Consider the following 20,643-nt stretch of genomic DNA (forward strand, 5'->3'; position numbering starts at 1 on the left):
ACTAGTTGTGTAATCCCAGGCAAATCACTTAATCTCAATCTTTCTCAATTTCCTCAACTGTAAAAGAGATATCATAACAGCACCCATCTCCCATGGTTGCTGTGAAGATCAAATGAGATGATATTTGTAACATACTTAGGACAGTGCCTGGCACATAGCTGGCATTTAAAAATGCTTATTTTCCTCCTTCCTCTTCAAATTATGTCCTGGGAGGAACCATCCAATCAAAAGGAGGGGCTATAGGGGTAGAGTTGTACTTCTAAGTAATCAATTCCAGGATTGATATATCTTCCAGTATGAAAAGGAGGCATGGCAGAAAAGTCTGAGTATAACCTTATTAAAAAAGACATCCATTTAGGTAACAATAGCTCTTACATTCCTTCTTAAACTTTTACCAGTTGTTTACAGAAAAGCACTCATCAGGAATTAGTAGACCATCTCTTTTTATCCTGGAGATGGTAGATACTCCCACAAGGTATAGTATCTCTGGTCTGAAGTGGCATATCTTCTTCCTTTGAATAGCATAGAGATTGATAGCATAGTCGGTCTTTACTTTTGTCTCCAACTCCATGGAAGAAAAGTTATTTTACAAAGAGATACATAACTCAGTATTGAATATAGTAAAAGCTAACAGTTTGGGGTAGATACCATTATTTTTCCCATTTTACAGAACAAGAAACTGAAGTTGATAAGGTTAAGTGAATTGCCAAGGGTCATGGCAAGTATGTGCAAGGCAGGAGTGCAAGTGTGCAAGGCAAGATTTGATCTTAGCTCTTCTTGTACTCCACATGTGACATTCTATCCATTGTGCTACCTAGATTCTTAGTTTGGTCTAAGTCTTGATAGATAACAATTTTTGGTTTCAAAAGTCCTTCAGAGACTCATGATACTACTCACCTCTAGAGAGAGAATTGATTAAGTCTGAATACAGATTGAAACATTTTTTCATTTATAAATTTTTTTCCTGCTTTTCTATTTGCAACATAGTTAATATGGAAATACGTTTCACGTAATTTCACAAGTACAGTTGTTTGCTTGCCTTCTCAATGGACAGAGGAGAAGCAGGAGGGAGGGAGAGAATTCAGAACACAAATTTTTTTTGAATGAATGCCATAAATAAGAAATGTATTTTTAAAAGTCCTTCAACACCTTCCTTTGTAACTTTTGGAGTCTACTTTAGCAGTAAGGCAAGCCTCAGCTCATCCTAAAAGCAAATATATCATAACATAATAATAATAGCTAGTATTTATATAGTACCTACTATGTGCCAGGCACTGTGCTCTTTTACAAGACAGGCTTAAGTGACTTGGCCAGGGTCACTAGTAAACTAGTAAGTGTGTAAGGCCACCTGCCTCCCAGGATTGTTGTAAGGATAAAATGAGGTAATACTTGTAAAAGCACTTAGCCCAGTGCCTATGACATAGTAGATGCTACATATACTTATTTCTTTCCCCTAGTGTTCCAAACCAGTCGTCTATGAAGAGGTTTGCACTCACTCATGGAGGATGGCCTACTGCCAACTGCCTGGGGACTATTCTCAGCTCTGTTACAAAAGTCATTTGATAGAAGTTTAACACATAGTTATCGATAAAAGTCATCTGGACAGGTTACAAAAGTATTCTTTTTTTAAATGTAGCTTTATTCTTATTCTGAATTTAATGAATACAAACAAAATTAGCATATTCATGTACAAAGAACAGAAAAAGATTATACATGAAACTGTTCATCTCTATTACATATAGCTTGCTTCAAAGTATGGAATAAATTCAACCTGTTGCTTTCAAAACTGTCCAGCTTGTGGTTACAGAAATATCCTTTAGATCTCCAGAAATCACGATTGATCGTGTAAATACATGTATCTCACCTTTATTACATTCCAAAAATTCCCAACCCTCGTGACCTTTACTTCTTTCTAATGACTTTCTAATTGTCTGTTGTACTATTTATCAAATCCCAGGTAATTCTTTGCCAAACTTTAAATACTTAAAACAATCATTAACCAAAAGAAGAGCACTGTGTCTTCTAGACAAATGTCTCTACTACACATTAGCTCTAACTTCTCAAAATCAATCAATTCAATTCAAGGAGGATCCATCCTCTTGATGTTACATATGCCTCACACTCTAGGTGTCGCTGCCAAATACTAATAGGATTTCTATGTGTTTTCAAAAATTATAACGCAAGAAACTCATACACATGTAGTTAACGAAAGAAAAGCTTACAAATTAAAAACTACAGCCGTCAAAAATTAATAATATTAATCCTACTTATTGCAACATTCTCTGCCACATCATCCACTCCTACATTACTACCTAGAAAGTAGATTAACTATACCAATTAATTTGTGAAACCCAATTAAAATCCAGTTTTAAATTCCTAAATTCTAAAGCAGTTGTGATTTCATCTATTTTACCAAATCCAAAAAGCCATTATTATCTATGGCAGGCAGCTAGGTGACATGGTTGATAGAACACTAGACTTTGAGTCACAGATCTGAGTTCAATCCAACCTCATACTAACTAGCTGTGTGACCATGGGCAAATAACTTCACTTTTGTCTGCCTCAGTTTCCTCAGCTGTAAAATGTGGATAATAACAGTCCCTTCCTCCCAGAGTTGTTTTGAAGAGCAAATGAAAACTTTTTTAATGTGCTTAGCATAGCTCCTGGCCCAAACTAGGTGTTAAGTAAATATTTGTTTCCTGCCCAACTCCAATTCCAACTCCCTGTGAAGGAAGCAAGCTTTTCTAAAATGGGGTCTATAGCTTTGTAGGTACAGTGGTCTCTGGTTATCCAGCTACTCTTCGCTTATCTTAGTGAAGTCTAAAATATTTCCTTAAATGCGTGTTACCACGTTCTGCAGCCTTGAGCTTTTCTATGCTACCTGTTGTGTTTGTTTGTTGTGTGTACAGTTGCACTTTTAAATGTTCTAATGTCATATACATTTCTCAAAATTTTTTATTTAAGATCCAAGTCTACAGTGTCAGTACAAAGTCTCTTTAATTTCTCTTGATCCCGTTTGGTTTTTTTGCAGTTACTGACTTTGGTTAACCAAAACTAATTCTTTCTAATCACAAGATTGTCTTTCTCTTTGTATAGATTCATTATTTTGCTCTTTTTTTCACAATTATTTTCCTAACCTTCTGTCTTTGTTTCATCTCTTATCAATTAGGATGGCTTTCTTGTGCATCTTAAAGCCACTGCATGATCAGAAAGGAAACTTTCAGTTTTAAAAACAGAGTTTCTTTTTTAGCCTCATACATTATTTCCAATGTAGTTTTCTCTACAACTGCATAGTCTATTCTAATTCATTTTTAGGGACTGCCCTGTTATTTTAGTCATGTCTGACTCTTCATGACCGCCATTTGGGGCTTTTCTTGTCAAAGATACTGCGGTGATTTATCATTTCCCTCTTCAGCTCATTTTAAAGATGAGGAAACTGTTAAAAGCTAAAGAACTTGCCCAGGGTTACATAGCTAATGAGTATCTGAGGTCCTATTTGAACTCAGACCTTCCTTGACTCTGGGCCCAGTGCTCTATCCGCTGCGCCACCTAGCTGCTCCTCTGGTGTATTGGCAATTAAATTCTGCCAACTCACTCAGAAAAGCCCACTGTGGCCTGGGATTTCAAACTCTTCATCAAAACTTTTTTCTTTTTTTTCCAAAAATATTTTACTTCCCTTTTTTCCTAAGGGCTTTCTTCAAGGGCTGTGATTTTTTGGGGTTTTTTTTGTTTTTTTCAAGTAGGCCATCTTTTCCTACTGGAGAGAAAAGAAAACATTAAGAGGAAAAGTTAAGAGAAAAAGTTAATTTGTAGGCAACATTCTTAAGCACTAAATGCGACTGAAAGCTAAAACTGCAAAACAGCTTTAGAGGTTTTTCTTCATTTTTGAATTCACTTCAGAGAAAAACTTTTGAAATGACTTAAATTCTGATGACTAAGCAGCTTTTTTATTGACCACAGACTCACAGAAGGGACCCTGCCCCCCCCCCCCAAAAAAAAATTAGGGGCTTTTTGTTAAAATTTTTCTATTTTCATTCTAAAACTTTAGTTTTTAACTATTCATCTACCCAACTAAAAACCTGCTGAGTGCACTCTTTATTTTAGATGGAACAATCCTTCCTTTGAAAAAACTCAAACCAATCCATTTTAGCTAAAAACCTACATGTCTCATTTCTCTAGTGGGTGAGATATAAATGTTGGCTTTCCCCAGGTCAGAGGAATCTTTATAATCTTGATTACCCATTTTGAGGCTCCCCCAATCTCTCTCAAAGTTGGATGCTCAGTTCTGATATCACCTGCAGAATGGAGACCACATCCTCAAAGTCCACCAACCCATAGGAGCCAGATTCAAGCACCACCTTGCCTAAGCCTCACCCATTTAACAATAAATTTGGTCTTCTTGTCCCAGGCCTTTGGCTGCTCTGAATTTCTGAAGTTCATTCATATTAAGAGGTCTCATTTGCTATCCTGAGCTACTCTGACACTCCTTTTAAACACAGAGCAAACTCATGACATTGAACAAGCCACCAGCAGATGGAGTGGGACAGATACTATGTCAATTAGAATACCCAGGCAGGGAAGCAAAATGCTCATGCCAAAGGAGCTGGGAACAGGCAAGCTTCTGCTTACTAGCTGGAGCATTAATCCCAGTCTTGGAGATAACCCTCTACTAAAATAAGTAAGAAAAGCATTTCTATTCCTAGGTTATAGTGTTGGAAAAATCTCCCTTGCCTTCAGAAAATTCTCAGTCTCTTCTGTTTTGGATCACAAAACAGTCCAGCATATCTGAAATTGGTTTAGTCACAGACCGAATAAGTGACTTTGAGCAACCAAAAGGGATAGCTTATTGGCATGGCTTAAGGCTTATTATAGACAATAAAAAAAGGTGACAAGCATAGAAAAGCCAGAAACTTGCACAAATACTCATGACTGAGTCTGGCACACTTGACCTTCCTTTCAAAAGTCAGATTCCATGAGCCTAAATAAGGAGTCGGCAAGACTGGGTAACTTTATTCAAAAAAACCTTCCTATGAGGTTTGAAGGAGGATTCAAAGGGTCCTTTACCTTTATTTAGTTGGCCATGAAAGTCTTTCCAACAAGAGCGGTCCTGTCCCATGCTTGCTTCCATCAGGCATTCGTATCCAAATCCAAAGGCACTATTTACTGCAGAAGAAAGAAAAAAACAAACTATACTCTCTTTTAGGAGCACAAATCTGCTAGGGAGAACTTATTAATTAAAATTAAACCAATTTTTAACATTTTTCCACATTTCTCCAAAAGCAGAAATTCCTCATTCATTTAAAACTCTCTAACACAGTCATTTAGGCATTACAATTTATGGTTTCACAAACAAAGAAAAATCCCTCAGGATAAAATACAATTACAGAGATCAGAAAGTTTAGTTAACATTTTGTTCTATCGCACAGAATAATAGTCACTTAAATGTCACCATGACCTGGAGAATCATTTTCCTAAAATGATTTAATCCTTTTTTTAAATCACATTCCTTAAGAATTCTACTTTCTACCTTTTCAAAGGTAGCCTTAAGAGCTACTCCTATTAGCTGAACTAACTTCCTTCTCTTAATCTGATCATTACTTTAATCACTTTGGGAAAGATCCTTCCTTGGCTAAAGGAGTATGGGGCCTGAGAATGGATTAGAAACTGGTAAAATGCAATGAGAGTGACATAAAGATATTTCAGTAGAGGATATTGTTCCAAGATCAATCATTTAAAAAAATGATAATGTTTCTCATTCAAGTAGGACCAAAGACTTCAGTCCTATCTAGTATTATTTTGTAATATGCAACCTAAACACAGGTAGGGGGTGGAGGGAGCAGGGAGGAGATGTGGAAAGAGAAGGGAACCCGCTTCCACAGACTAAAGAACTAGGATCAAAGAAATTACCAACCTAGAAGTGATGACAATGAGATATTCAGTTTCAGAATGAGATATTCAGTTTCTTTCAAATATGGCTAATGTATGGATTTGTTTTGTACAATAAGACTTAGGTTTGTTTTGTCAATGATACATATTTTTTTAAATGATAGATTTAAAGAAACCTGGAAAGAATTGTATAAACTGATGCAGAATGGAATAAGCAGAAACAGGAAGACAATAAATACAATGATTACAACATTTTTTGCTGTTTTATGTTTATTTACTGTTTTATTTTTCACCAATTACATGTAAAAAAACCAGTTTAATATTCTTTTTTTTTTTTGAGTTCCAAATTCTCCTTCCCTCCCATCACCGCATCCCCCAAAACAGTAAGCAATTTAATGTAGGTTATACATGTGCAGTCAGGCAAAATATATTTCCTTATTAATCATGTTGTGAAAGAAAACAGACAAAAAAAGAAAACAGTTTTTTTAAAAAGTATACATTAATCTGCATTCAGGATTCATCAGTTTTTTATCTGGAGATAGATAGCATTTTTTATCATAAGTCTTTCAGAATGGTCTTAGATAACCATGGCTGAGAATAGCTAAATAATTCACAGTTGATCATCACATAATATTGCTGTTACTCTGTACAATGTTGTCCTTGTTCTACTCATTTCATTTTGCATCAGTTCATGTAATTTTGCATCAGTTCCATGTTTTACCGAGAGCATTCTGCTCATCATTTTTTTTGAGGTATATTTTTTCATTTTTATTTTTAAGCTTTTACTTAGCATTTTATTTTTCCCTAATTACATATAAAAACAACTTTTAACATTTGTTTTTAAAACTTTGAGTTCCAAATTCTCTCCCTTCCTCCCTCACCATCCCATCCCTTCATTAAGAAGGCAAGCAATTTGATATAGGTTCTACATGTGTAGTCATGCAAAACATATCCATAATAGTAATATTGTGAAAGAAAACCGACAAAAAACCTCAAGAAAAATAAGGTTAAAAAAAAGTATGCTTTAATCTGTATTCAGACACCATCAGTTCTTTTTTATGGGAATGGATAACATTTTTCATCATATGTCCTTCAGAGTTGTCTTGGATTGCTGAGAAAAGCCAAATCATTGACAACTGGTCATCTTACAATATTGCTGCTACTTTGTACACAATACATTTCACTTTGCATCAGCCCATGCAAGTCTTTCCAGGTTGTTCTAAGAGCATCCTGTTCATCATTTCTTACAACATAATAACATTTCATCATAATCACATACTACAACTTGTTCAGTCATTCCCCAATTAATGGGCTTCCCTTCAACTTCTAATTCTTCACCCCCATAAAAGTCTTGCCATAAATATTTTTGTACATATTTTCCTTTTCCTTTTATCTCTTTTGGGGCATAGAACTAGTAGTGGTCTTGCTAGGTCAAAAGGTATGCATAGTTTTATAGCCCCTTGTATATAGTTCCAAACTACTGAATGGTTGAATCAGTACACAACTCCACCAATAGTGCATTAATGTTTCATTTTTCCCACATCCCCTACAACATTTGTCATTTGCCTTTGCTATTCTATTAGCCAATCTAATAGGTAGGAGGTAGTGCCTCAGAATTATTTTAATCTGCATTTCTTCAATCAGTAGGGAGTTAGAGTATTTTTTCATATGACTATAGATAGCTCTGATTACTTCGTCTGAAAGCTAATCATATCTTTTGATCATTTATCAATTGGGAAATGGCTCTTATTTTTTATAAAATTTGACTCAGTTCTCTATAAGTTTGAGAAATGAGGCCTTTATCAAGAAACCTACTTCAAAAAATTTGTTATAGTTACTATTGCTAACTGTATTTCCCTCTATCCTATCCCCATTTATTCTATTCTCTCTCTCCTTTCATCCTGTCTCTCTCAAGTATTTTGTGTCTGACTACCCTTTCCCCCAATCTGCCCTCCTTTCTATCAGCACCCTCTTCTCTTCTCCCCTTCCCCTTTTATTTTCCTCTATGGTAAGATAAATTTCTAAACCCAGTTGAGTGTATGTGTTATTCCCTTTTTGAGCCAATTCTGATAAGAATAAGATTCACTCACTCCCCCTAACATCCCCCCTCTTCATCTCCACTGTGAAAGCTTTTCTTGCCTCTTTTAAGTGAGATAATTTACCCTATTCTACCTCTCCCTTCCACTTTCTTCCAGTACATTCCTCTCTCACCCCTTCATTTCATTTTTACATATCATCCCTTCATATTCAACTCACACCTGTGCCCTCTGTCTATATATAACCCTTCTAACTACCCTAATAATGAAAAACGTCTTATGAGTTATAAATATTATCTTCCCATGTAGGAAGGTAAACAGTTTAAAATTATTAAGTCCCTTATGATTTCCCTTTCTTGTTTACTTTCTTATGCTTCTCTTGAGTCATATTTGAAAGGCAAATTGAACCTCCATTACTGGACTGGAGTATTATACTGGAGTATTATACTCAGTTTGTCTGGGTAGATGATTCTTTGGTGTAATCCTACCTCATTTGCCCTGCAGAATATCATGTTCTAAGTTGTCCGAACCTTTAATGTAGAGACTGCTAAATCCTGTTTGAACTTAACTATGGTTCCACCATACCTGAATTGTTTCTTTCTATCTACTTGCAATAGTTTCTTGACTAGGAACTCAGAATTTGGCTATAATATTCCTGGCAGTTTTCATTCTGGGATCTCTTTTAGGAGGTAGATTCTTTCAATTTCCATTTTACCCTCTGGTTCTAGAATATCAGGGCAGTTTTCCTTGATAATTTCTTGAAAGATGATGTCTAAGCTCTTTTTTAATCACGGTTTCCTTACTATCTCTCCTGGATTTATTTTCCAGATCAGATGTTTGTTCAATGAGATATTTCACATTGTCTTCTACTTTTTCATTCTTTTGGTTTTGTTTTATTGCTTCTTGGTTTCTCATAAAGTCATTAGCTTCCATTTGCTCCATTCTAATTTTCAAGGAATTATTCTCTTCAGTGAGCTTTTGGACCTCCTTTTCCATTTGGTCAATTCTGTTTTTTAAGGCATTCTTCTCCTCATTGGTTTTTGGACCTCTTTTACCATTTGGCCTAGTCTGTTTTTTAAGGTATTATTTTCTTCTGTATTTTTTTGTGTCTCCTTTACCAAGCTATTGTTTTTCATGATTTTCTTGCATCAGTCTCATTTCCCTTCCTAATTTTTCCTCTACCTCTTTTACTTGATATTCAAAATTCTTTCTGAGCTCTTTCATGGCCTGGGACCAATTCATATTTTTCTTAGAGACTTTGGATGTAGGCGCTTTGACTTAGTTGTCTTTTGAGTGTGTGTTTTGATCTTCCTTGTCCCCATACTAACTTTTTATAGTAAGAGTGTTTTTCTCTTGCTTGCTCATTTTCCCAGCCTATTAGTTGACTTTTAACTCTTTGTTTAAGCAGGGCTCTACTTCAGGGTTGAAATAAACAAAAATGGTGAAATTTGATTTTTTTGTTCCAAGAAACATGATTATTCTTTAAGTCCATTTCTTGGTAACTGCAAGCCCCATATGTATTGTTTAATTTGTTTATCATACTGTATATAAGGAATACTTTTTCTATAGTCTGATAGAATTCTCTCTTAAATGAGGACTTCTAATGATTACATAGTCATTAATAATAAACTTTGCCCAGCTTACTTGGTAACCAGAATATGGTCTCAGTTTGCCACCAAAAAAAGGCATAGAGAAATGAAATGATAAAAAGTTAAGATCAGAAAAGGGAATTTCAGAGCTTTTTATCATGAAATTGAAACTATGGATGGTGGCAAGATTAAGAGTATCTTCATCTTTATGTGTGGGAGATGTAGAATAGAGAGTAGGTCGTGAGAATCAAAAAGATTGAGAATCTAGAAGATAAATGTTTTGAGGGAATATCAACATGTATATTGAAGTCCCCTAGTTTGAGGGCAAGAGTTGTAGTGAAGAGGAAGAATATGAGCTAAGTTCTTCATGAAATTCATGAAAATATAAAGACAATCACCTAGGGGCCAACAGGATAATAGTTTCCACAATTCAGCTTAGCTGATGAATTTAGGTAGAGTGAACCTTATCTATATTTATCCTTGCAACAAGCCTGGGAGGTAGGTACTATTATTATCTGCCTTTTACAGATAAAGAAAATGAGGCAGAAAAAGGTAAAGTAATTTGTCCAAGGTCACAAAGTTTCTGAGGCCATATTTGAATGCAATCAGACAATTGTTTTTAAAATTGTTTGTCTTTCATTTTGAAGAGGGCCAATGACATCATGGGGTTATGTCTTGACTCATGACATGGATTTAAGTAGCAGAGTTGCACAAAGTCATCAGCCCCACTCTCTTCCAGAGTCATGGAAGTCCAGTGAAAAGACAAAACTCAGTATAACTGGTAATGGCCCTGATGGGGCCCTAATGATGGATCCCTAAAAGGCCCTGAACTTTCCCACAAATTTCAGGAACCCAGCCTCTGAACCCTAATCCCTGGCTTTTGCCTGAGACACCTGACCCAGCAGATGACATTTAACGTATAATCAAGCTCTAAGAGGTACACAAAGCCTGCTTCACTCACCTTTATGGCTGATGAAGCAAATTGTTCTCATCTACCCATTCCACTGGGAGGATGTCTTTACATGCTTGAGGTAGACATCCCCCTAACTCACCTACAGGTTTGAGGCCTATTAGTTACCCTCAACCTGGTCTAGCCCATCTGTCCAGATGGTTTTATTGGGGTGTGGTCACTGCACATGCTATAGCTTCTTGGAACCACATTTAAGAGTTGGGTAAAGGTGGATACCAAAGGTGGATGAGCAGTCCTGAAAAGGAATTAGCAAGCCTTCTCACCAGAGGTGCTAACCCTTTCTAAACACCCCATATATCTCTGTCAATCAGAAAATAAACCTTTATTAACCTACAATGTTAAGCACCTATGCTAAGCACCAGATATACTGTTATATACTGTTCAGTCATTTTCAGTAATGGCTGATTCTTTGTGACCCCATTTGGGATTTTTTTGACAGAGATACTTGGAGTGGTTTGCCATTTCCTTCTTTAGCTTATTTTACAGATAAGGATTTGAGGCAAACAAGGTTAAGTGGCTTGCCCTTGCTCACACTGCTTGTAAGTATCTGAGGTCATATTTGAACTCAGGTCTTCCTAACTCCAGGTCTAGCACTTTAACCAGCACCACCTAGTTTCTCCTACTGGAGTTATAAAAAAAAGTAAAAGTGTCTGATCTTGAGGGGCTCACAATCTAATGGGGGAAATAACATGCGATTAACTATGTACAAATGAGCTACACAAAATAAACTGGAAATAAAATAAACAGAGGAAAGGCATTAGAATTAGGAGGGATCAGGAAAGGCTTTCTGCAGAAGGTAGGATTTTAGTTGTTATATGAAGGAAGCCAGGGAAGCAAAGACTGGGCAATGAAGAGGGAGAGCATTTCAGGCATGGGGAAACAGAGAAAATTCTTGAAGCAAAAAATGCCAGTGTCACTGGATCAGAGAATACTGGGAATGTGTAAGAAATAAGAAGATTGGAAAGATTAGGGGTGAGACGGAAGAGACAAAGTTATAAACAGATCTGAATGACAGAGGATTTTATATTTGGTCCTGGAAGTAATAGGGAGACTGGAATTTATTGACTTGGAGCAAGGTGATAAGTTCACACCTGTTTTTTAGGAAGGCACTTTGACATCTAAGCAAAGGATGGGTTAGAGTGGAGAAAACTAGTGTCAGAGAAATCATCAAGCAGATTATTGTAATACTCCAGTCATGAGGAGAATAGGGCCTGCACCAAAGTGGAGGCAATGTCAGAGAAGAGAAGGGAGCATATCTGAGGGATATTATGAAGGTAAAAATAACATGCCTTGGTAATTAATTGACTATGAGGAATGGGGGGTGTGAGAGAAAGAGTGAGGAGTAAAGGTTGACACCTAGGTTGCAAGCATGGAAGGCTAGGATGATGGTGGTGTTTTCAACAGTAATAGGGAAGTGAAAAAGTGGGGAGTGTTGGAAGAAAGAGCAGATAATGAATTCAGTTTTGGACATGTTTAATTTAAGATGTTGACTGGACATGCAGTTCAAGATGTTCTATCAGCAATTGGAGATAGAAGACCAGAGGTCAGCAGAGAGGTTAGGGCTGGGTAATAAAAGTGCCTACCTCCCAGGGTTGTTGTGAGGCCAAATGAGATAATCACTGTAAAGTATTTAGTTTAGTACCTGGCATACAGTTAAGTGCAATACAAATGTTAAATTTATCAATATTACTATTATTACAAGAAGATTTGAGAATTATCAGCATAGAGAAAATAATAGAATCCATGGAGGCTAATGAGATCTCCAAGTGAAATAGTATAGAGAACAGAAAAGAGGACCCAGGACTGAGCCCTGTGAGATAAATATCCAAGGTTGGGAGGAAAGGGGGCAAGACTTGGATGGAGATCTGGCAAAGGACACTGAGGAGTAGTCAGTTAAGTCAAGCATGAGGATTAAGAAAACATCATTAGATTTGATAATTAAGAGAACTTTAGTAACTCTGGAGAGAGAATTTCAGTTAAAGGATGAGGTCAGAAGTTATATTATAGAGAGTTAAGAAAAAAATCAAGAAGAAAGGAAGTGGAAGTATCTATCGTAAATGGGCTTTTCAAAGACTAACCAAAAAAAAGAGGAGATACATAGGACAATAGTTAGTGAGGATAAATGAATGGATAAAGTGGGGGTTTTGGGGGGATGGAAGAAACATGGGTATGTTTATAGACAATAGAGAAGCAGCCAGTAGAAAGATAAGCGAATGCAGGTCTTCCTGACTGCAAGTCCAGAGTTTTATTCACTCACCATCTAGCTACCATCAGCTAAGCAATTTAAATCTTAGCTGCCCCCTTACCCCACAAACAAATCTTAAAGATTCAGATTCAAAAACCACTAGTGTTATGGGAACTCCACCCACTACAATCCAAGTTTTTGAGGGCTCCAAATCCCAGAATCCAATTAGGCTACAGAAATTCATCCTCAGTAATAGAGTTTAGTCTCATCTCAGGTTGCTCAGATGCTTTCTGTCACTATCTCCTTCTTCCAAGCCCCTCCTTGAAGGCAAATTCCTTTATCTGCACAATGATCCCATTGTATCTTGTCTCCTTTAACCGACTGCCCCACCTCTAACTTATCTTCAATCTTTCCCTGTCTATTGGTTGTTTCCCTACTGCCTACAAAAACATTCCCAGGTTTCCTCCATCTTCAAAAATCCCTTACTTTATCCATTTCAGATGCTTCCATCCCCAATAACCAGCATCCTATATATTTTCTTCTCTTTGTGACTAAACATCTTGGGAAGTCCATCTACAATAGGTGGCTCTACTTTCTTCTCACTCTCATAGTGAGGTTGTAATCACCATTCTGACCTCATCATTCCATGGAAACTGCTCTCTCCAAAATTACTAGTGATCTTTGAATTGCCAAATCCTCTATGAGGCCTTTGACATCGTTGATAACTCTTTTCTCCTTGGTATTCTCTTCTCTCTAGGTTTCCACATACTACTCTCTCCTGGTTTTCTTCCTATCTAGCTGACTGCTTGTGAATCCTCATCCAGGTCATGCCCACTGTTATGGGTCAAAATGAGCTTAAACTAAGGCACAATGTTCTGAGTACTATCAATTTAGTAATAAAGCATAAATTTACCAATAAATAGAATCTCAGCTTCCTCAACAAAGCTAAGACCCCCCAACTGAGGGGAACAGCTCTCTTTCATAGTTTTGGAGAGTACAGAACAAATAACATTGTAGGCAAGGAACAAGTTATGATTGGTTAAAAGAGCTCTACATCATGGAGAAATCAATATGGTTAGTTACAGAACTGAGGCAAGGGGAACAATATAATTGGTTGGAAGTTGGGAATGAGGGGCTAGCAAAAACCCCCTCCTTCACTCTTGTGACTAAGAAATGTTCATTGTTTGAGTCCACCTTCCAAGTTAGAGATAGTGGACTAGACTCCCTGGTGTCTACCCACATCCCTCAAGGGTAACAGATTTTCTTGAGACAAGAATACAGCAGTGATTAGCAGGAGAACTGGATTTTTAAACTTAACTCATTCCAGGAAAGCTGAATTTCTGAACTAAGTTTAGAGACAAAGAACCATCATATAAGTAGTCACAGGATAAAACCAATTGACTGCAAATAGGACAGAACTAATTTTAATAGAATTTTTAAAAGGTACAGCATCAATCTGATCATTTCACCATTAACCCTGGATGTGTCCCACAAGGCTCTATCCTAGGTCTTCTTCTCTTCTCCCTCTGTACTATTTCACTTGGTGATCTGATCAGCTCCCATGGATTTAATTATCATCTGTATGCAGATGAGTCTCATATCTCCCTGTCTTGCCCTAACATGTCTGACCTCTGATCTCATATCTCCAACTGCCTCTCAGACAAAGTGGATGTCCAGTAGACATCTGAAATTCAAATATGCCCAAAATTGAACTTTTTATCTTTCCCCTTAAATCTTCCCACCCACTTCAAACTTCCCTATTATAGTTAAGGGTACCACCATCTTTTCAGTCTCCCAAGCTCACAACCTAGGTATCATTCTCAACTCCTCACTATCTCTTACTTCCCATATTCACTCAGTTGTCAAGGTCTGTCAATTTCACCTTTGTAAAACATCTCCAGTGTTCCCCCCTTTTCTTCTCTGATTGTGCCACCATATGGGAACAGTCCCTCATCACCTCACGCTTGGACTATTGCTATAAGGCTGCTGGTGGGTCTGCCTGCTTCATTTTCCCACTCCAATCCATCCTCCATTTAGCCACCAAAATAATTTTCTTAACAGGTTCAACCATGTCACTCCCCTACTCTAAAAACTCTGTGGCTCCAAGATCAAATATAAATTTCTCTCTTTGTCATTCTCAACCTTAAATAAGCTAGCCCCTGCCTCCTATCTTAATAGTCTTACACCTTACTCTCTACCTCATTCTCTTCAATCCAGACAATGGCATTCCTTGTTGTTCCATGAAACCAGACATTCCATCTCTCTACTCCAGGCATTTTTTTCTGGCTGTCTCACATGCTTTAAATTCTCTTGCTTCTCATCTCTGCCTCCTGGCTTTCTTCAAGTCTCAATTAAAATCCCATCTTCTATAGGAAATCGTTCTCAACTCCTCTTAATTCTAGTGCCTTCCCACTTCTAATTATTTCCTTTTTATCACTATCCATTGCTTATATACATATATATAATGTGTACATATGTGTATGAATGAATGTATATGTATATATATATATATATATATATATATACACATACATGTCTATATTTGTTTATTGTTTCCCCCATTAGATTATGAGTTCCTCAAGGTGAGGGACTGTTAAATGCCCAAGTATTTAGACTGACTACAAGTTACACCCAAAGTTCCCCCATCAGTGTATATATAATTGTCCTCTGCCCACTTAGGGTTCCTGGGCTCTGACTCCTCCCCTCATCCCAGAGTGCCAGTTTACAACGTCAGCAGTATTTACCCAAGCCACAAATGTCCCAACCTCCTATTTAAATTTCACAAACTGGTCAGCCCAAACTTGGATGGTGGGGAGTCTGCAGAGATCAAATTCAGAAGACATTACTGTGGTGGTCCATTGGGAAAGCAGGATCTAATTGCTCCTGAAACAAGCTAAGCATAGGGCGTGGCAAGCGTCTTTGTTGGTCTCTAACTTTCTGTGATTAAATTCTAGGCTTCCAGGTGTAGGGTGTTAGTTCAAAGACCAACTCTTATAGATTTATATTGTGTAAGTTTCACCTCAATCAAGTTAAAAGACCCTGAGAGCGGGATCTACTTCTTTGTCTTTCTATCCCCAGGGCCTAGAACATACCTCAATAAATACTTGTTTTGATTTCATTAAATTGGTGTGAACAAATTACTTAATCTTGTCATGACCCAGGCAATCTACCAAGACTAAAAGTCACAATGGTAAAAGGTTGCTGATCTACACCAGAGTTCACCTGGTTTCTTGCTATAGACTCCCCATTGCTCTTCCTGTCTCATCTTTCTTCAATCCAGTTCATAGCTACCAAAATGATTTTCCTAAAGTGCAGTTCTGACAAACTCAGTAAACTCCAGTGGCTACCTACTACCTCAAAAAACAAATATCAACTTCTCAGGTATATAGAGTTCTTCACAATTGAGCCCCAACCAAACTTTTCAATATTCTTCCCCTCCAAAGACACTGCTATTCTGCCAAACTTTTTATTATTCTGCATGATATTCTATCTTCTGCCTTCTCCAAGCCTGGCATGTAATCCTTCCTAAACTTTGTGTCTTAAAATACCTGATTTTCTATAAGATTCAGTTTAAGCACACACTTTCAGCCTTTCCTGATCCCCTTCCACCACCTCTCCAACTACCAACGCACACAAAGTTGACCTTCAATGACCTGAAGAGACTGGAAATGGGGGTTATTTCACTCTTGGTTTTCACATGCGCAACATTCATTTTAATAATTACAGAGTTAATTCTGACTACAGAAAATTACTATGACATTTTGGGAGTTCCAAAAATTGAATCAGACATTCAAAACAAGAAGGCTTTCCCCAAGTTAGCTGTAAAATACTGCCCAATAAAAATAAAATTCACAATATTGAAACAAAATTCAGGGTAAGTGTGGAGAGGAGAAGCACTTTTTAATGTCTCCTCCAACTTCGCCATCCTGGACCTCAGCAGCACAGAGATTATTACAGGACCCTAAGAAGCAGATCCCTTCTAATTCACCCGTTGCCCCAAATACAGCAGCTAGATCTCCTTTTACCCAGAGAAAGCCGTCAGAACCACCCTAGGCCTCTTTCTGCCATAGGCCTGGCATCAACCCTCTCTATGTAGATTCCACCAGGCCCTCTCCTTACTGGCAGTACAGCCTAAACACCCTGCTCCTTACCATCTGTCTCACCATTGGTCCTAAGGACCCTCTGGGCCTTTCTATCCACCTTGCAGTTCTACCCCACTGTGTGCTGTGTGCTGCCCCCAGTTAGACAGAATTCTTTGAGAAGATGCCTTTTTTTTACCTATTTATATTCCCAGCACTTAAAGCACCTGGTGAGTAGTAAGCAATGAATATTTTCCCATTCCATTCCACGGCGTCCCCTCTCCCTCAGATCCCTTGGAGCTGTTTTGTCCTGTGCCTGGCCCACAGCAGTGCTTGCCGGCTGAAACACCACGTCCAGGCTCCATAGGAACCCCTCTCAGACGGTGGATTCCAGCAGGGCTGCAAGGGCCTGCGATCCCTTAGTGCAACTTTGTAACAAAGGCGAAGCCGAGCCCCAGACCTAGACTTGGGACGCTGGCCAGCTGCGTGGCCTGGGCCAGTCATCGCTCTTGTTTACCTCCGTTTCCTCATCTGGGAAATCCGGATAACTTACAATGGAGCGCCCGGGTCCAAGCCATATTTAAATATTAAACAGCACTTTGTAAGCCTGCACCATCACCTTGTGGCAGGCACTGGGTGAATGCTCCTCAATGGAGTCCCTATGCCCTGCTTTCTTTGGGGGGGGCATGGGAAGGGAGGGACACTTCTGGATTTTGAAAACTGCATTTGGGCTGGCGGGGCCATCATCGGATGGAATAAGTGGAGTGAGAATGTCGAGTTCTTTACGTAACTCTCGGGAGGGCTGAAGGGAAGGCAGCAACACCACCGTCTGGGGGGAGGCTGGACCAGATGCCCCGCTGCCTCTCGCCCATGCCCAGCTCGGAGGGCATCGGGAGGATGGGCTTGTTTTATTTTTGGTCCCTCCCTGGGCCGTCCCCTGAACTTTCCAAAGAAGACCCCGCGACTCAGCTCGGCAAATGGCACAGGCGCGGTAGGACTTCCTTTCGAAGCCGCCCCCGAGACCAATGGAGGAAGGAGATTAGCGGGCCGCCCTCCCGCCACCTCGCCCGCTCCTCCTTCCTGCAAGGCGCCGAAAAAGGGGGCAGGGCGTTCCGTTGGGCGCGCTGCGAGCCCCGCCCCCACCCGCCGCCCGGAGCGCAACGCCGACCCTTACGTCCCACACCCTGTTTCTCCTCCCCTCGGAAGCGCTTGGCCTTCCGCCCCGGAAGTAGTTGCTATCTCATAGGAGGTGGAGCCTGAGGGGCCGGGTCTGGTAGCGGCCGCTGCGAGCTGAGGAGGAGCCGGGGCCTCAGCCGGGTGGAGGGGGAACGCTGAGTGTCCTTAACGCAGCGGCTGGTACTGGGGGGGTGGGGGGGGGTCCTGTAAACGGACGGGAGTCTCGGAGACCAGGAGGACCCGGCGGCGGAGGAGATGCTGCTCTTCGTGGAGGTGAGTAGAGGTGGCGGGGACCTTGGCCCACGGGCGCCGAGGAGGAGGAAGAGGAGAGCAGTGCCGGCCGGCCCGCCAGCCCGCCGCCGCCATGTGACTTTCCAGGCCGCACACGCTGCCGAGCCGGCGGAGAGGCTGACACAGCAGCACGGCCTACGGGCCCCCCTCGCTGCCCGAACCGGGGCCGGAGGGCCCCCAGGGCCGGAGGGCCGGGGAGCTGGGACCCGGCCGGGGCCAAGGGTAGAAGGTGGGTGCCGCGTGGGGCAAAAGGACAGCGCCCGGGGTGGGGGGGGGTCCTCGGGAGGTCGGGGGCGGTTGGGGGGAGGAGGAGGAGTCGGCGTCCTGAGCTGAGGGCAGTCTGGAGGGGGCGCTCTCCTCGCGGAGGGGGCAACGTGGGGCCAGCGTGAGGGACCTGCAGGGAGGGGAGCGAGCAACATGTGGGGCCTCGGAGGGACTGAGGTGAGGGCGGCGGGGGTGGGGAAGAAGGGAGGCTGTTTCGGAAAGAAAATGAAAGTCGTCCTTTTCCTAGCCCCGCGCCCCGTCTCGTCCCTCGGGGCATCGCCTTTGGGTCTCTGGAAGGTTCCATGGGTGGAGAAGGACGCGAGGGTTATGCCGGGGAAGGAGCGAGGGGAGGCCCCGCAGACGCCGGGAGGGGAGTGCCTTGAAAGGCACCGCGATGACCTTTTGTAAAAGTTGCTCCGGCGGCGTCAGCGCGGCTGCTGCGGCGCGGCGATGATTGGTCCGGAGCCGCCGGGGCCTAGGGAGAGGAAAAGGCCGGGTGGGGAGCCCCGCGCCGTGGGGGGCCGGGGGCCGGAGCGAGGACCCGCACGGCCCGGTGCCCGCCTCGTCTGTCCTCTCCTGGGGCAGACGCCGGGCTTTGGGAGGGGGCGCCCTCCTTCTCCTTGTTACTGCTCCCTCTCTGGGGTGCAGCATCAGCTGACTGCCAGGCTAATGGTTTGAGTAGATTCCAGATCATATTGTTAATTGCATTGTGGAAACGTCAAACTTGCAAAGTTGCAACTTGGCAACTTGGCACTTATTAGCTGTGCCCGTTTTAAAAGGACCTTTCTCCCCCAGTGGAGAAAGGAGTTGTTTGTGGGTTACAAATCAAGGCTTTTGTAAAGGGAGTGGGGATTTGGTTTTATAGATAGGAAATGCATTTAGTCTTTTTTCATGAATAGCTAATATTTCGTGGAACTGTGACTTTTGGTACTTTAAACTGGTTGGAATTTAAACTTTGTAGTTCAAGAAATTGAATACAGATTTCTGAAGTTTTTCTATTACTGTTTTCTGTCCCTCGGCTTTATGATTTTCCTGGGCTTTTTTTTTTTTAATTTTGATGGCTATTAATCGAGGGTTAAATTTAAACTCTCATTATTTGTATCTGACATACTGAGTAAAAAACCATTTATGAATAAGTTTTATATATTTTGGGTCTTTTTTTTAAACAATGTAGGTCCCTGGTTTTTTAGTGTGGCTTTGATTTTGGTTTTAGTAATTGTTGGCGGAGATAATACGTACAGGGCTTTGCGAACCTTAACCTATGTGAAATGCTAGATATTAGCGATTATTACAGGATTTGGGGATGTGAGTACTAGAGTGTTTACAACCTCTCTTGGAAAAATGTATATTTTGAACTTTGGTCTTAACATCTTAACATGTGTTCCTGTCCAAAGGTTTCCACCTTGATTTTGCTTGATATATACATAAAGGGTTATCTTTTTACTCAGAGCTGTTACAGAAAATTAATGTTTCTGCTTCAGCAGTTTTAAAAGTTGTAAGTTATTGTACTATTTTTGATACTTGTGGTAAGTTAATGTTGGTTTATTGGCTTCTATTTCTACCAAGTGATTACTTTTAGTTTGGTTGAAAATTAGTAAAGTTCTCATAAGGCTTAGGGCTGAATTTATGGCATTAATATTTAATCAACATGCCCCACTGCTTATTTGGTACTTCTCAAAAAAGTTCAAAATTATCTTGGCAGGTGCTGTTTGAAAATAGAGCTAACTTTGTATATAACTTAGAATAGTTCTGAATAATGATCAAAGAGAGGTGGGTAACTGCAATTCATAGGTAAAGATCTTTAACCAGTTATTGGATAAAACATCTTTCCTTATTAAAACTACTGACTTTATAAACCTTGTATGTCTTGGACAAAATGGGTAAGCTATTTAATCACTTTTAAAGTAAAGTTACTGTAATTCATGTTTAAAATTCTTACCTAAAAGACTCTTATTTTAAAATCAGAATGCAATTTTTATTGTTTCTCCTTTTCACAAGACACTGTCTGTAGAGTCATTTCTTAAACTGTGCCCTTCATCCCTTCTTTCCTGTCCCATTCCCACCATAGCTTCCTATCCCCCTGTGGATTCCTTGTGGAAACTAGACTTCTCTTTCTAGATTTAGCCCTATTCATAGCAGTCTTACTCTTTTCTTCCCTGAATTCACT

At 40.1% G+C, this 20,643-nt stretch overlaps 1 protein-coding gene and 1 long non-coding RNA gene across 5 annotated transcripts in view; one reads left to right on the top strand and one right to left on the bottom strand.

Moving 5' to 3' along the window:
* Window positions 1–1,618: 1,618 nt before the first annotated feature.
* Window positions 1,619–17,207, bottom strand: LOC140534056 (uncharacterized). 2 transcript variants are annotated; one of them, XR_011977153.1, is made up of 3 exons: window positions 16,945–17,207; window positions 5,065–5,163; window positions 1,619–3,757 (listed from the first exon to the last, which is right to left on the bottom strand). It is a non-coding gene; the product is annotated as an uncharacterized lncRNA (long non-coding RNA). The 2 variants fall into 2 exon arrangements; XR_011977154.1 differs by having other exon boundaries at window positions 3,128–3,754; window positions 16,945–17,182.
* Window positions 17,208–17,975: 768 nt separating this feature from the next.
* The window catches only part of LARP4 (La ribonucleoprotein 4), a 55,947-nt gene continuing 53,279 nt past the window's right edge, over window positions 17,976–20,643 (top strand). For all 3 annotated transcript variants that reach the window (XM_072654669.1, XM_072654671.1, XM_072654670.1), the window contains exon 1: window positions 17,976–18,194. In XM_072654669.1, the coding sequence (XP_072510770.1) occupies window positions 18,177–18,194 (18 nt within the window). In that variant the 5' untranslated portion in view covers window positions 17,976–18,176. The remainder of the gene's footprint in view (window positions 18,195–20,643) is intronic.

This window comes from Notamacropus eugenii, chromosome 3 (assembly GCF_028372415.1).
Source record: "Notamacropus eugenii isolate mMacEug1 chromosome 3, mMacEug1.pri_v2, whole genome shotgun sequence".
Classification (NCBI taxonomy): domain Eukaryota; kingdom Metazoa; phylum Chordata; class Mammalia; order Diprotodontia; family Macropodidae; genus Notamacropus; species Notamacropus eugenii.